At 36.2% G+C, this 18256-nt stretch overlaps 1 protein-coding gene across 2 annotated transcripts in view; it reads right to left on the bottom strand.

The window, feature by feature from the left end:
- The window catches only part of XRCC2 (homolog of X-ray repair cross complementing 2 (XRCC2)), a 144257-nt gene that overhangs the window by 85737 nt on the left and 40264 nt on the right, over positions 1-18256 (bottom strand). For both annotated transcript variants that reach the window (XM_090002693.1, XM_090002694.1), the window contains exon 4: positions 6451-6521. In XM_090002693.1, coding sequence (XP_089858819.1) covers positions 6451-6521 — 71 coding nt within the window. The remainder of the gene's footprint in view (positions 1-6450; positions 6522-18256) is intronic.

Here is an 18256-nt window from a genome sequence, read left to right as displayed (position 1 = left end):
TTTAGACAAAATAAACACAAGAGTTCACAAGTTTTTAAATCCATTTACGAGGCAAAACGAAAAGTGTTATTTGAGTAGAGAATCTTACCCATTTAGGAAAATCTTACTCAATTGACAAAAAACACATTTTGCATACAAAAGTGGCCAAAAAAAACCATAAGCACTTAATATATAGATTAAATGCCAAAAAATCAACTTGATTTTAAAATATGCATATCAAAAATATGATTCACTTGAATATCTTAAAACACAAGTCATGAATGAAATTTTGCAAATTTCAACAATAGTTCATCCATTACAAACAACTACCTCATTAGTCCTCCAAAACCCATAACTCAAGTGTATAAGCTACTAGATCAAGAATATAAATATAATGCCATTAAAGGCCAAAGACATACAAAAAGGTGTGCAAAAGAACCTCTTATCTACATATAATAATACTTGAAATGAGTGCATCTACGACAAGAACAAGAGAATACACGCCAACATGGACCAAAAACATCTCTTGTCTACGTAAAAATACACTCAAAACCAAGTATGTTCAGCTACTAGAACAAGAGTAACAAGCCAACCATGGGCTAAAACACAATACATCTCTTGTCTACATTAGATGGCACTTGAAATGAGTGAAATAAGTCAACCATGGGCATACATCTCAGCAACTAGAACAAGGACACAAACGCCAACATGGACTAAAATCACACACCATGGTGTGAATCAACGTGCCTTGTCTACATAAAATAACACTCAAGACAAGTGTGTTCAGCTACTAGACCAAGAGAGCAAAAGCCAACAAAGGGCTACCAACACACGAAGGTGTAATAAAATTCTTGTCTACATATGATGACACTTAGATAAGGGGCATAAAAGAAGAAGACTTTTGAGGTAATCAAACATGTAATGACAAACATATATATAAATCAAACCTTGAATCAATAGAACAATATTCTTAAAAAAGAATACCTATAAAAATAACATTTTGGAATAAACTATGTAAAAGTATCTTCAACAAGATACAACAACCGATAGAACAATATTCTTGAAAATAAATGTGTGAACATACGCACACCAAGAACATATGGAACACTTGTGCACAAAAGCACAAAAACACAAATGTGCAAATGCACTCATAATTTTCATAAACAATGGAAGGTTGGGCAATAATCCCTAAAACCTTGATTTCAATATACCTTAAAACATTTTAAGGTTTCAAACATCATATATCCATCACATTTATATATAAATAAGAGCATCCATAAGATCAATGGCCAACATCAAACTAGTGACACACTCATATACCAAATCATTCTAGAGTCCCAAGGTGCTCATAACTCACCTCAACCCCCATCTATAATATGGTAAGTGGACAATCTAAAAAGACATAACAACGAGTGTCACACTCATAATTAGAGATCATATACCAAATCATTTTAGAGTCCCAAGGTGCTCATAACTCACCTCAACCACCATCTATAATATGGCAATTTGGACAATCTAAAATGATATAACACGAGGTGCCCATAACTCACCTCAACAAACATCTCTAATAAAACAATAATAAGGCCAAAACAATGATGCATTAAAGAAACATGTGATGGACAAATATAAATGTCACAAAAAGGCAATAAACACTTTAGGAATCATTTTTCAAAGAAAAAAGGACCGATTAAAAAATTGAATCAAAGGTCCAATATAATCAATCACAATAATATGCTTTATAACAACAATTTTGCATAAACATGAATTATGCTTAATCTTCAAAAGAAGTCATTTATACAAAAAAGACTTATTATGCAACTAACACAATTATGAAATATTAAGCAACATCATGCGTAAGAACCGATTTGAAATAATCAAAAAGTCAAAAACAAGCCTCAACTATGATAGATATAAAGTGCAATTAAATGCACACCAAATGATAATAGATGCACTTTTATGCAATGCAAGATTTTTAAATGACAATAATCTTGAATGAGCAAATAACAAACTTAGGCCAATATAAGCATTCATAAAGATGGTGAAGTCTGAAAAAAACTTATGAAATCCACTATTGTAACTTAAAAAATGATGCTCACAACCAATCTCAAAAGATCCACAAAGGGTTAAAAGTATTAATGAATCGTTGAAGGATATTATGCAAGGAAAAAGATACTCACAAACAATCTTCTCACAACAACCATGAAATCTTCATAAAAGAGTGTATACTCACAAGAAGATTATAAGGACCGAAAGGCTCCTTAAAAAGAGCTCAAAACACACAAAATTCCCAAATAAGGGGGAAACTCCACTAAAGTGAGAGAAATTCCAACAAAGAAGAATAATAGATTTGTTAAAAAAAACTTATGATAAAGTAAGATTGTACTATGGCATAAATCTATAAAATTAAACATTTATTGAGGAAAAATTCAAAAGCTTTTAAGTTTTATCAAAAAACATGACTTAATGGATTATTACGAACTCCTAATGTAATAAGTACGCAACAAACATTAGTGAAGACCATAAATTTTATAATGAGACAAGCTCTTTAAATCAAATTGAAAAATCTTTTAAGAGTATAAAGATGCAAAGAAAATCACCATATTCCATAAGACTATTTTAAAACTTAATTCAACCGGAATTATATAAAAAAAAAACTTTCTTAATTAAATGTTGCTCATATAAAAAGGACACATTGGGTAAGTGAATCAAAACTTATTAAGGAATTTAGCATTTTTCGAAAAACTACATCTCACAAACATTTTAATCTTAACATACCTTTCTTTAAAGACTTACCATATATAAAAGGTATTCTTATAAACAAAGTTAGATTTAAAATATAAATTCAAGGCTCCAATGGTCATAAATCTTTACCGACCCATTAAGTTTTGAGCAATCATATATCTAATTTTTCGCCAAACAAGTTATCATTTTCAAATTTTTCAAAGAAAAACATACGAAAAAGTATATATACGAAAAAGATTCAATAGAGTATCAAGTAACTCAAATTTTTATAAAAAGACATAATGACAAAGAGTACACATAAAAAAACATATTAAATTCTTCATACAATACTTAAAGAAATAAAATGCATACCTAATAACTTTAAGAAAGAAAAGAGAGAGAAATAAATACTTCACCATTTTTCTTTAAAAATTTCTTGAATACCACGCTTCCCAATGCACCAAAGAACAACTCGATCTCAACCTTGCTCTGATACCATGTTAGAAAGTGGCTGGAATACATTAGGTTCAATAAAGAACTCATACACATGCACATGAAGTGCGAATAAACCCATTAAAGGGAACAACACAAGCACATAATGTGCTAACACATAAACCCACACAAGGGGCAAAAATATGACATAAAGTCATAAGTTGAATATTATTGAAGAAGAAGGAAGAAGGGGGTATAAACCCCATACAATGGAGCATAAGCTCCTCCAAGGAGTGAAGTAATTACAAGGGGAAAACCCCTATTTATAATACAAGAGAGGAGCCACATAGGGGGCTCCCAAATGAGTCGTTGGGAGCCCCCAACGGTCACATTTGTGACTGTTGGGGGCTCCCCGACGACTCTTTGGGGAGCCTCCCTAGGTGGCGCAAACCACAAAAAAAGAGAAAAATAAAAAGGAAAAATAAAAGTAAAAATTACAAACATATTCCAAATGGAATATGCGTAAACCAGTGAAATGACTAAACTACCCCTATGCTTATAAATAGAGAAATATACATTTTATATATATAATTAGGATAATACATATGCATATATAGCATATATGAATATGTATTATCCTTTATATATATAAAATATATATAAGATTACAAAGGTTGAATGATACATTTTAACATGATCATATTTGCCCACATAAGAAATCGGCAAATCTAATCAGATTTGCACACATAAGAAACTTTGCAAGTCTGATCAGATTTGCTCACATAAAAAATCGGCAAGTCTGATTAGATTTGCACACATAAGAAACTCTACAAGTCTGATCATATTTGCACACATATCAAATATGATCCAAGAAGTATTTTCAGAACATGCTAAATCATCACATAGCAAGGTTGACAGGGCTAATATATATATATAGCAATTAAAAAGAAAATTGACAACATGCATATCTAGCTACACGCATATCCAAAATTGACAATCTAAAATTTCATGCATATTTTTAGATACATCAACAGCAAGACCAACAGGTTCTATAGCATGAACATATTTTTGATGCATGAACCATGAATTTGGTAATATGCATGTACAACATTCAATAAAATCGATGGGTCTGAAAATTTATTTACATATATATTTCCAAACACATGGAATAGGGAAATTGCCATCTACGTGAATATATATACATGTATCTATCTACATAAAATCGACAATACATATACGTATATATATATATATATTGTTTTGAAATCAAATTTCCCTTTTCCCTCTAATACCTATGTATGAATTGATTTAAACATATTTCTCCCCGTAAGAACTTAGATAGAAACTCGTACCTTGATCGTAGCATGAAAAAGATCGAAGAAAAATCGATATATGTATGAAAACTAAATTTTCTTCTTTTTTTCTCCTCCTTTTCTCGCTTTCTTTCTTTTCTTTTTTTCTTTCTCTCTCACGATTTTGGGGTTTCTTCTTTTTTCTCTTTAACTCCCTCTCTAACTCTCTCTCTCTCTCTAGAACACGAGTTCTTGAGAGAGGGAGAGATCGACCCTCTTCTATATTGGTTTCTAATATTTTATTTTGTTATTTTTAATTTAACTTAATCTAGAAGGGGGGTGATAACCCCTCTAGATGACTCTAATTAAGTAGAGTTCTACTCCATGTAGAACTCTACATTATCTCCTAGATTATCCTTTTTAATTAATTTATTTATTTAATAGTTACTAATTTATTTATTTAATTTAATATCTAAATAATATTCCAGAGGATGTCGCCCCCTCTGGAAGACTCTATGGGGTAGAGTTCTACCCCGGGTAGAACTCTACTTCATCCTCTTTTAAATTTTAAGCTGATTTTAAAGTTTTAAATTGGTCATGTATGGATTTTGGATCCAGATATGGATCCAAGATCCAAATCTATATCAATATAGATCCTACCTAGACCAGATTATAATCAACATGGATCATGAACTAGGTCCAGATCTATATTAACTTGGATCAAACGGAGTAGATCCAGTTTGATCTGATCAAGAAAAAAGCCAAAAATAGAGGTCGTTTTTTGAAAAATACGATTTTTGGGACAATCGTAATCCAAATTCGGAAAAACAGGCCACCAACGCGATCAGTATTCCGAGGCGGATCTAGCGGTGTACATATCTTATATTCGCCTCTGAATTTTGTCAGAATTTAACCTGAATTTCACTCAATTTTCGCTCAAATTTAAAGGTTAAAAACAAAAAAATTCTCAAACTATATTTGGCTCAACTAGGTCTTGTCAGTGAGCTCTGAGCCACACCCAAACCTAGCTGATGTCACCTATAAAATAACATATTTTCCCAAGATTTTATTATTTTAATTAAATAAATAATTTAAAATTTATATTTTTTTAATTTAAAAATCATGGAAAAATACGTGATATTCCAAGATCAGATCTCCACTACAGGATTATGTGTTTTCATGGAAGTTCTCTAATATTGTGAAAGAGAAAAAAGCATCAGCAAGTCGTATCCACTGCAAAGGCAAAGTACAGGGCCACGTCAGGTTATTGTAGAGAGTACATAGATTAGATGGCCTTTGGGGGAACTAGGTGTTTCCGTTTGTGAAGGAACCTCCTTATATTGTTACAGTATGAGTGTTATTCACATTGCAAAGAATTTAGAGTTCAATGAGGACAAAGCATATTGAAATAGATTGTTATATAAGCATGAAAAATGAACAAAACATCAAATACAAAAACAAAAATAATAAATAAAATTTTCAATAAAATATCACGATAATATTACTGTAGTATTAATTTGACATTTTTAGTTTGGAGTTGTCAATTTATCAGATTGTTCGGAGTTGTTGGAAACAATCAAAATTCAGAAAAGGCAACTTTATTGGCTGTATATATATATATATAGAGAGAGAGAAAGAGATATAGAGATATATATATTTGTATATTCATGAAGAGAATATATTTAAGCATACCTAGCTGAGAGGATGAACCACTTCAAATCAAGATATTCAAAATCGAGGAAGACTTGGAACCCACAATCAAGCTCAAAAGTAAAGAAAATTATACCCAATATAATATGGGTCTTAGAGCATCATAATATCAGGATAAACAACATTGAAAGTAAATATATTTAATATTATGTTTCAAAATCACAAATTTGAAAAGAGTACTTTAAATTTCAATTCTCAAGATTACCTTTAACAAACAGACCTCTAATGACAAAATACGACACCCTGAGATGTGCTCCATGGGCAATAATTAACTAGAGAAGCATAGAATCATAACATCATCTAAGGAAATTACAACCTGTCAATCATAAGAAACAAAACACCAACACCATTGGTTTCACTTTCCTTCTGCATTTGTCGCCGTATCGTCTACTAGTCAAATAAGAGCAATGGATGAGACAAGAAACACTAAAGAAGGAAATCCAAATGAAAAAGAGACATGCATCTATATCCATGAAAAGAAATAAATCATGAGAAGCAAATTATTACTACTTAATTATAAACATGTAAGCTAGTTAATACACATTATATAATCCAAATATCATGACAAAGAACTGTCAATTCACTTTTGCATTAATAGGTTTCATGTTGAATCGCACAGTAGCAGAGAAAAGAACCCTGCAAGGATGACAGTTTCTGCATGCTTTTTTAGTGTTAAACTGTAATAGGTTAATAATTAACTGACACCAATGCTTTGTTCCATAGTGTTTGTATATAAACAAAGTGGTGCATTGGCATTGTTCATTACAAAAGCAATACTTCATGGACTAGGGGCATGTGCAGTCAAACATTTGCAGGTTAGCACCCACAGATAGTCATCGATATTGTCAAATTTTGAAATTTTGAAATATTATCGGTACTTTTAGATAAGCCAATAATATAGGCAAAAAATAAATATCACAATATTATCCTGGTATTTTCATGAGATTTTTAAAAATTTATCTTATTTTTATATATTTTAACATCAAATAAATTATATCTGATGCGGACCAATCTAAAACCTTGATTCTCCCTTTTTATTCTTTTTTGTGAGAGAGAGACGGAGGGAGTGAACAGAGAGAGAGAGAGACTAAGGGGTGGGGAAGAGGAGGAGAGCATGCTTTTATCCCTCCTCCTTCATCTTCTTCTTGGAGCAAGTTTCGAGAGAGAGAAGGGAACATGAAACACCCTTTCTCTTATTTCTCTCTCTTATTTTAAGAAAGAAAGAGGCAAAGGGGGTCGCACTCCCTTTCATGTTATCTTCTTTTAATAAAGGAAAAGGGACCATTTTCTTCTCTTCTTTTAATAAAAAAATAGGGAAAGGAGTCTGTACCCACTTCTCTCTTCTCTTTCTTTAAGGGGAAAGGGAAAAGGAGGAGGGTTTGTGTAACCCCTTTCTTTTCCTTTCAATTTAATGAGATTTCACCAGAAACGGTCAGTGGAAGGGGAGAAAAGTCAACACCCCCCCCTCCCAACCAACTTCTCAACAGGATTCAGATTCACATAAACATAAAAAAAAAAAATACAAAAGCTTTGTTTCTTATTTCTTGCATTATTTTTTATATATTTTTTAAAAAATTCAATATTCTGAGATTTTCTTGAGAAAAAACAACTTGTGAGAAAAAAACTGAGAAAAACCTTCGGCGAGAAATTGCTAAGAACAATATTGGTGACTAACCCAACCATGCATTGCAAATTAGACAAGCTCCAAGGCTAGCCCAGGTATCTCCTAAGACAAGCCTGAAGCATAACTAAAGGCTCATTTAGAGGTCAAGCCTAAGAATAGGCTAGTTAAGAGCTCCACAAGAATAGAGCTTGTTCAAAATTTTAGAAACATAAGATATGTATTTGGTTACTTGTTTTCATATGAAAACAAACATTTGTTGTGGTCATACTGGGAATTCCTTAAAAAAAAAGCTGGTGACGATCAAATCCCACCTACTTCCTCATTTGTCCAATACTCATGCCCAAGCTTAATAAAGAAGCCTTCAGAAAGGAGGAAGAAGGCTAGTTAGAGAGTTGTAACCCCCAAACTGCACACTTAACCTTTCATTAATATGAGAAGCCCTATTAAGGGCGGTACAAAAAAGTCAACATAAAAGAGTCAATTACAACAGCGCCACTCTAGGTAGTATATACAAACTATTCATATGTAGGCAAAAAGAAATAAAGAATAAAAGAAAACAAAACTGTCAAATGGCCATAGAACCAAACCATCATGATAAGAGCAGCAGCTGGATGTTCAATAAAAGAAAAAACAAAAATGCCCCAGAAGGGTGACGTGCATGTCTCAATACTCCCCCTCAAGTTGTGCATCTGGTTCCAACATGCACAACTTGCTTTTAAGAAATTTAAGTCTGTTCTTGGAGATTCCCTTGATAAATATATAGGCAATCTTCACTTCTAACTAAACATATTCAGTTTTTAATTCTTCATTCTCAACCTTTTCTCGCACAAAGTGATAATAAATTTGGATGTGCTATGGTCTATGATGAAAAACCAGACTCACTGCTAAAGCCAAAGCACTTTTATTATAGCAATAAATTGTAGAATACCCTGCTTGAATACCTAAATCATGCAAGAAGTTATTAAGCCATGCAATTTCTTAAACAATTCTTGCTAGTCTTGCAATACTTTTCTGTTATGTTTCTCCCTCTTCCATGATATCAGATTATCCCCATGAAAATGCAATAACCAGAAACTGATCTACGAGAGTTAGGGTCTCCAAACCAATCCGCATATGAAAATCCAAAAAAGGGAATCAATCGTCACATTCTTGGCTCCACTTTGTGCAAAATCAATCCAAGTGACACTCCAACTTTAACATATCTCATTATTCCTTTGAGCTCCTCTAAATGCACATTTGTAGGACAATACATAAACTGACATGATTGATTAACTGCATAAGCAATATCTAGTCATGGTTAGACAGTGCAGGGCTCTAGTCATGCTCCTTTATAAATCAGCATTTTCTAGCTCTTTCCCATCAATCCTAGATAACTTTTTACTAAGTGCAGCTGGAGTGTCAGTTGGCTTGCAGCTACTAAATTGAACCTTTGTAGCATGTCTAGGTGTAACGCTCTAAAATTTCAAACTTATAAACCTTTCTTAAAAAGTTCAAAAGACTGGAAAATTCTTTTCTTATCAGAGTTTTGTTTAACAAATCAGCGAAAACGATTTTTATTTTTGAAAGATGAAAGGCAAATTGAAAACCTTGGGCGCGTTAGCGTAAAATCCACATTTTTAAACACATATAACTTGCAACCATTTTAATAAGCCATTTGTATTAGAAGTAACTTTAAGTTGTACAAAATTGAGATTTCCTGAGGAAACCCTTGCCAAAAACCAAAACATCCAGGATGCAAGCTGCTAGCAGAAACAGTGGGATCTCAAACCGTCTTGCAATCGTGTCATCGCCTGTCTCGCAACCTATTCGTCACATGTACCCATGAAATTGGTCAGTTTGACAAAAAAACTAGTAGGTGCAAAAAAAGGACAATATAGAACAGAATTAAGTATATGTATTTAATTTTATCCTACTTGCCCGTTTAAACAAGTGAGAAACTATATAAGAAATTCATCAACACAAGTAAAATGCTACAGTTAGCATAAGCAACAATTAACAAATAGTACTCAGCAAACAAGAAATGAACAAAATAACTTTTGTTTTGATCATAGCTGGCCTACGGATATGCGCAAGGCATGAATCGTAGAAACAACTGAGACTAGTTCGGGAGTCTATTATGCTATGTATTTTCAAATACCCGAATAGCTAGTTGAGTCCGCTCCTAAGGGGGACAGTCGGTGATCGAAACAAGATTCCCCAAAGGCAAACGTAAACAACGGATGTATCCTACTTTTGCAGAAGTATATGGGATCTACCACCTTGGATAATCTCTAGTAGTCTTGTTCCCAATCTCCAATGAATGGGGAATACTGAATCATTGCCCGAGGGGTGGTTGTTAATAACATGTCTATCGGAATTTTTGTACCATCACATCCTCTCGCTTGACAGGAAACAACTGGTCGAATGAGTGCTTTAGGTTTTATTAAACTGAAGACTCATTCTGCATGCTCTAGTCTGTTCGACCCAACTCGAGCATCTTGCCGGTGAACACAAGTTATCACTATTTATATGATTACAGCATTGTGTCATTAGCACGATTCAAGGTCACATGACTGTCTCATCTGATCATCGTAGTACTGACATGGCCTGCATGTCTACAAGTACGCTACGACGAAAGGGGTATAGGTTGTAATGAAAAGAGGCGGAAGCTCCAATAGAGCAAGTGTCACTCTTTAAGAGTGACCACTAGAGCCAAGAACACAAACACCGAATGTGCACACACAAAAACTCTCAAATATGGAAATGACTTAAAGTCATAAGTTGGATATTATTGAAGAAAGGAAGAGAGGGGTATAAAACCCATACATAAGAAGGAGAACACCTCCTCTATTTATAGAGGAGGGAGGCACTAAAGAAGAGACTACAAGGGGGCTCCCTTGTAGTCGTTGGGAGCTCCAACGGTCAGAAATCTGACTGTTGGGGCCCCAACGACTACAAGAGTGGGGCCCCTTGTGGTCATCCTAAAGAAAGAAAATAAAAAAACAAAAAAGGAAAAAGTAAAAAAGGAAAAAATAAAAATAAAAAAGTACATTGACAGAATTACAAGAATACCCCTATCGGGTATTTCAATAGAATAGAATATGTATATATATACATATATGTATATATATACTTATATATATACGGATGTATATATATATAAGTATATGTATGTATATATATATATATATATTTTAACACGCCCCCTCAAACTTTACGGGGAGAAGACCGAAAGTTTGCTAAGGAGAAACATGAATCGTGGAGTTGGGAGCGCCTTGGTGAAGAAGTCAGCTAGTTGATGCTCTGAAGTAACATATGGTAATGAGATAGTCCCTCTCAGGTATTCGTCTCGAACATAATGGCAGTCCATTTCAATATGCTTGGTCCGCTCATGAAAGGTGTGATTACAAGCAATGTAAATCACACTTTTGTTGTCACAGCAGAGCTTGGTGGGAGTGGAAATGGGGACGCCCATGTCAGCAAGGAGACTTCTGAGCCATACGATTTTCATAGTTGTCATTGTCATGGCCCGATATTCAGCTTCAGTGGATGACAGTGAAACCGTCTGCTGCTTCTTGCATCTCCACGAAATGAGGGATTCACCTAAAAAAATACAAAGACCCGTTATTGAGATACGATCATTGGGATTTCCTCCCCAGTCAGCATCAGTAAAAGTAGTTAAGTCAAGAGAGGAGGAAGAGGATAAGAAGAGTTCCTTTGATATAGTATTTTTGATATATCTGACAATTCTCAATACGGCTTCCATATGAACCGAAGTAGGTGCATGCTGAAACTGGCTTACTGCATGAACCGCATGAGCTATGTCTGGACGTGTGATGGATAAATAGGTGAGAGATCTAATTAGTTGACGGTAGGGGGTTGGATCCTCAAGAAGAACACAATCTTCAAGTCTCAGTTTTGCATTAATGACTTCGGGAGTCTCAACTTTCTTTTTATCAGATATTCCTGATTTGGCACAAATTTCTGCAGCTAGTTTCATCTGAGATAAGATGTATCCTCGCGGGGAATAAGCCACTTCAATCCCTAAAAAATATCTCAAATAACCAAGGTCAGACATATCAAAAGTTCCTTTTAACATGGACTTTACATCATTTACTCCCTTTTTGTCATTCCCAGTAATGATCATATCATCAACATACAGCAGAAGCATAATAATGGAGTCACCTGTCCTTTTAACAAAAAGAGCAGTGTCAGTATAACAAGAAGAAAATCCTAAATTTATTAATATGTTACTAAACCTATCATACCAAGCTTTAGGTGATTGCTTAAAACCATATAAAGCCTTTTTTAATTTCAAAATTTTTCCATTTAAATCCATACCTGGAGGCGGTTCCATATACACTTCTTCATTTAAATTACCATTCAAAAAGGCATTTTTGACATCAAGTTGAAAGATTGGCCATTTTTTAACTGCGACTATAGCAACAAGGGCTCGAACACTAGTCATTCGAGCAACGGGGGCAAAGGTTTCATCATAATCTACCCCATACTCTTGGGCATATCCCTTGGCTACCAACCTAGCTTTATATTTTTCCAATGAACCATCACTCTTAGTTTTTACATTAAAAACCCATCTACATCCAATGGGTTTCTTGCCATTGGGAGGATCAATGATTTCTCAAGTTTGTGCCTTTTTAAGAGCATTAAGTTCAAGTTGCATAGCTTCATTCCAATGAGCATATTGCTTAGCATCATTGTAATGAGATGGTTCATGAAAAGAGTGAAGAGCAAGTAGGCATGCTCGAAAGTTAGGCGAAAAAGAATCATAAGAAACAAATCTATTTGGTATTTTGGAAATCCGATTTGATCTTCTTTGAGAAGTCTCTTCGATGGACTCATTTTGGGAAAATTTTTCAAGGGCACAAGGAGGATTCCTTTCATTTCTTCTAGAGTAGACTTGAATTTGTCTTGAAACATTTTCTTCTAAGTTTTGATCATCGCTTGGATGTTCAACAAGATCTTCACTAAGGGATTCATTAGGATCAATATGATCATCTATGATGTTTTCCTTAGGCAATAAGTCAAATAAGAATGAATAATCAATATTTTCATTCGGTTGGTGCGAAAAACCACTTTCCTCTTCAAGGAATGTGACATCTTTACAGATATAAAGCTTGTTTTTAAGTATGTCAAAACATTGATACCCTTTTTGTTTTTCGCCATATCCTAAAAAAATACATTCAATAGCCCTAGGGGAAAGTTTATCATTCTTGTGAGTTAAAACAAAACATTTACATCCAAAAATTCTTAGTCTTTTATAATCGAGAGACATATTGTAAAGTTTTTCAAATGGAGAAAGATTTTTCAAAGAGGTCGAAGGAGTTCTATTGATAAGATATGTAGAGGTTAGAACCGCTTCGGCCCAAAAGGATTTTGGAATGTTTCTTGAGATTAATAACGTTCTTGTAGTCTCTATTATGTGCCTATGTTTTCTTTACGCAAGTCCGTTTTGTTGCGGAGTGTTGGGGCAAGAACGTTGGTGGAAAATTTCATTTTCTTTCAAATAGTTTTGAAAATCATTGGACATATATTCGCCTCCCGAATCGGATCTAAGAATAGATAGATTTCCCAAAAATTGGTTTTTGACCATTGCATGAAATTCTTTAAAGAAAGAGAAAACTTCGGATTTGCGACTTAGGAAGTAAATCCACGTGAATCGAGTAAAATCATCAATAAATACTACATAATACGAAAAAACTCCTTTAGACAAAATAGGGGAAGGTCCCCACACATCGGAATGAATAAGTTCAAATGGCCGAGTGGTAAAGTAACTTCTTTGTGGAAATGGAATAGCTTTAGATTTCCCAAAAATGCAATCTTTACAAGTCATGTGATTGTCTTTACAAGTATTGTTCAAAAACGGAAAAAGAGACATTTTTACAAAATTTGGATGGCTAAGTCTCTCATGCCATATTCCAATACTTTTGTCTTTTACAAGATTGCACGATGGCTTAGATGGAAGAGTCAAAAAATCCATAAAGTAGAGGTCACCCCTTTTATGGCCTTGCCCAATCAGCTTCCCTGACTGGAGATCCTGCACGGTGCAATCCTTAGGTGAGAAAGAGACTTGGCATCCATGATAGGTGATTTGAGATACGGAAAAAAGATTTAAATTTATTTTAGGAACGATTCTTACTTTGGGAACAAAAAAGTTTTTAAAATCAAGTGATCCAATACTTTCAATTTTTAGTGATGTACCATCGGCCGTTGACACACAAGAAGATATAGGTTCGGAAAAAATATTTGAAAGAGAATTTTTGTGAGATGTCATATGAAAATTAGCACCGGAGTCTAGTATCCACATACCTGGAGGAGATGAAGAGTAAGCAATGGCGGCCCCAGATGTTGAAGGAGAAGTCTTGAGAAGATGTTGGAGAACTTCGGAGATGTGATTTAGAGTTTCTTTGATATCTCCTTCTTTGGTACTTTCTTCCTTCTTCGGAGAAGTTTCCCCAACCGCGGCAACCTTTCCTTTGAGTTTTGGACAAGCCGGTCTAATGTGACCCGGTTCATTACAATAATGGCATATTATTCCCCTTCTAGGCCCATTATTGTTTTTGTTAAAATGGGGAGGTCTATAGGCTTTAATATTTGATCCGGGCCTAGTAACGGCCAAAACTTCATCACTCTTGATGCTTAAGCCAAGTTGAGTTTCTTCTTGACATATCTCGGCGAGGGCATCTTCAATAGGTAAGGCTTTGCTTCTATGAAGAAGAGATGCCCTTACTTGTTCAAACTCCGGGCGAAGACCATGAAGAAATTGAAAGAAATGTTCTTTTTCAATTTGTTCCCTCCTTAATTCAATATCTTCCAGAGCCACCCACTTAGGCTCAAGAAGAGCAAGTTCATCCCAAAGGGGAGTTAAAGAACTAAAATAGTCCCGGACACTCATGTCCATTTGTTTGGTGGAACGGATTTTTTCTTGACAAAAAAATTGTCGAGCAAGATCCTTTTGGGTATACATACCCTTAAGGAAAAACCAAACCTCATTGGCCCTTCTAAATTTGGCTATATTAGCACAATTTTTAAGGTCAACATTGTTCATAAACCATGCCAAGATTTTGGCATGGTTACTTTCCCAATCCTCAATTTTGGATTGATGATCATTAATAGCTTTGATGCGCTCATCGCCATCTAAAGCCTTTTCAACTTCATTTTCGATCTTGGTGAGAACAAGAGAGGGTTCGGGAGTAGTTCCCATAACAAAACCCCAAAGTTTCTTACCTCTAAGATGATTTTCCATAGCGGAGGCCCACATGAGATAGTTGGACCCATTTAGCTTAAAAGAAAGCTTCACTTTAGAGTCACGTTCCATCGGCACCAACAAGTCCTTCCTTTCTTCAAAAAAGAATGAGTCCCACGTTGCAAAGAAAAGGCCAATCACCAACCGAGCTCTGATACCATGTAATGAAAAGAGGCGAAACCTCCAATAGAGCAAGTGTCACTCTTTAAGAGTGACCACTAGAGCCAAGAACACAAACACCGAATGTGCACACACAAAAACTCTCAAATATGGAAATGACTTAAAGTCATAAGTTGGATATTATTGAAGAAAGGAAGAGAGGGGTATAAAACCCATACATAAGAAGGAGAACACCTCCTCTATTTTTAGAGGAGGGAGGCACTAAAGAAGAGACTACAAGGGGGCTCCCTTGTAGTCGTTGGGAGCTCCAACGGTCAGAAATCTGACCGTTGGGGCCCCAACGACTACAAGAGTGGGGCCCCTTGTGGTCATCCTAAAGAAAGAAAATAAAAAAACAAAAAAGGAAAAAGTAAAAAAGGAAAAAAGAAAAGATAAAAAAGAAAAATAAAAAAGTACATTGACAGAATTACAAGAATATCCCTATCGGGTATTTCAATAGAATAGAATATGTATATATACATATATGTATATATATACTTAGATATATACGGATGTATATATATATAAGTATATGTATATATATATATATTTTAACATAGGTTTCACAAAAGGAAACCCCAACACTAAGTTTCGCAAAGATGCAATGTAAAGCAAAAACTCCTTTGACATGTTTTATCTTTTGAAAATGAAGTACAACATTTGTGCTATTTGCACGTTATGAGATTGTCACTGATCTCTCGTCCGTTTATCATAGTATTCGTATGCAGCGCATGACTTGATACTAGTTTTGATAAATAGGAAACAGGTTTCTCAAAAGAATCCTGCCAAAACACATGTTTGTACCCATAAACCGGGGTTATCCGAGTCGTATCGGATACACAAACAGAGGTAGCAAAAACCTCAATCCCAAATACGTTGATTCGGGAGACTGGGTTGCAAACTTGCAACAACAAAGACCTTCAAAAACCAGCTCATCAAGACTACGCATTTGGATCACGGATTCGCTCTAGGAATCCCTTTTTTTTAAACCGAAATGCATACGTGCAGCTCATGTCATTTTAAAACAAACGAGCGAAAAAGATTACGCACCAGTCTAAACTTACACATGCATAAGTTAGCAAGGAAATGCGAGCTCGTGCACAAAGTAGTGCGACAGCAAGGTGCCAACAATCTTTAAAGTGTGAAGACGCGCATTGGGCGCAAGAATGCGTAAACGGTGTGCGAGGTACGAAACTGTACCTCAGCCAAATAAACGTAACAACAGTAGAAGCGGAAGCAAAGTAAATGCACAAAACAATGCACGAGGTACGAAACCGTACTTTGGCTAAACAAATGCGTAAGCATGTAAATGCAGAAAAGCAAATAGCCTATGCACTAAAGCGTGGTGGCGAAAGTAATTGACAAAAAACTATGCTTGATACGTGAAACTGTGTATCAAGCTAAATAAATGCGTAAAGGAAATCAGTTTGTGCACTAAAGCGCGACGACAAAGAGTAAATGACAGAAAGTAATAAGGACAAGGATCGCAAAACTGTGTCCTTGAGTTTAAAAGCGTACTACCATAAATATATATATATATAATTATTTTAATTTGTATTTTAAGTGTTTTAACTTAATTCAATTCGTCCAAAGTCCATTGCACAACTTTCCCCTACCTTGGGGAGTCTCGGTGTTGCGATTGCCTTCGTGAGTAAGTAACGAAGGGCTCGGGCCGCGAAGCGCAAGCGAGATCCATCGTGCAAGCTGTGAAAGAGCAAAGTATGAGTATGCGAACAAAGCTCGAAGAAAAATACAGGGGCGAGGGTGGGCTCGGTTGTCAAGCCGAGTTCGGTCCTACGTGCAATGGCCCAAAGGCGAGGGGTGGGCTCGGCTAATAGGCCAAACCCGACCCTGGGCCCCAACAAGAGCAGGGAGGGGCCCGGCCCCTCCCTTTGCGTAAAAGGGAAAACAGGGAGGGGTAGGGACTCGCCCCTGCCTGCCGGTAAATAGCCAGGCGGCAGGGGAAAAACCCCTGCCAACCTGCCGAAAAGTACGAGGCAGGGGCCAAAGGCCCCTGCCGATTGCTTCGTCACGGGCGGTAGGGAGACAGGGAGAGAGCTCAGCCCCTCCCTTGCGAAAAGGAGAAACAGGGAGGCAAAGAGGGGGCTCGGCCACTCCACTGTGAAAAGAAAAAGGATCGGGGGCAGGGGCTTTACCCCTGCCTGCTGAAAATACTCAGGCGACAGGGGCAAGGCCCCTGCCGACTTGCTGAAAAAAACAGTAGGGGCGTCTTATTGCAGGCGGCAGGGAGGGGCTCGACCCCTCCACTGCAAAAAAGAAGGGGGAGACGGCGAGTTGGGGGCAGGGGCTTTGCCCCTGCCGACAAAAAATGCAAGGATGGCAGGGGCTTTACCCCTGCCAACCGAAAAAACCCAGGCGGCAAGGGCAAGCCCCTGCCTGCCATAAGTAGCGAGCGGTAGGGGTAAAGCCCCTGTTGGGCGGAAGTAACAGGCAGCAGAGGCAAAACCCCTGCCAAGTTGCTGAAAAAGAGAAGAAGACGAAGAAGATGAAGTAGAAGAAGACAACGAAGAGGAGAGGGAGAGGATACCTACAATGGCCACGGAAGAGAGGTTGAGGTCATCGGCGTCGGCAGACGAGAGAGAGAGAGAGAGTTGTGGGTGAGGGGGTCTGTCGGATAGGAGCTCGCCAGAGGGGAGCTTGTCGGAGGTCTGTCGGTGGGAAGGAAAACGAGAGCGGGAGAGAGAGATGCGGGGAGTGGGGGAGCAAAGAGAGAACGAGGGAGTTGCGGGAGGGAAAAGGGTTTTCTCTTTTGAGAAAACCTTGCCCCTCTCATGTCTTATATAGGCACGGGGCAGTAACCCCCCTTTTGGATCCGAGTCCAAAATAATTTTTTTTATGGGTTTTACACCAGGGCATATTTTTGCTGAGTAAGCTTCATACTTTCTTTATCCCCATTGATTTTAATCCCAAGAAAATATTTAGAGGACCGAAATCTTTCATCTTGAACTTCTTATGTAGGAATAGCATCACTTCATCGATCAAAGCCCTTAAATTAGTTGTAATAATTGTTGAGAATATGTGGTTTTAAGTGAAGTCCTTTTATATTAGATGCTATTTGTAATTTTGCTTTTATAA

This window comes from Nuphar pumila, chromosome 4 (assembly GCF_984573655.1).
Source record: "Nuphar pumila chromosome 4, dmNupPumi1.hap1.1, whole genome shotgun sequence".
NCBI classification, from domain to species: domain Eukaryota; kingdom Viridiplantae; phylum Streptophyta; class Magnoliopsida; order Nymphaeales; family Nymphaeaceae; genus Nuphar; species Nuphar pumila.
This window is presented reverse-complemented; position numbering and strand designations above follow the sequence as displayed.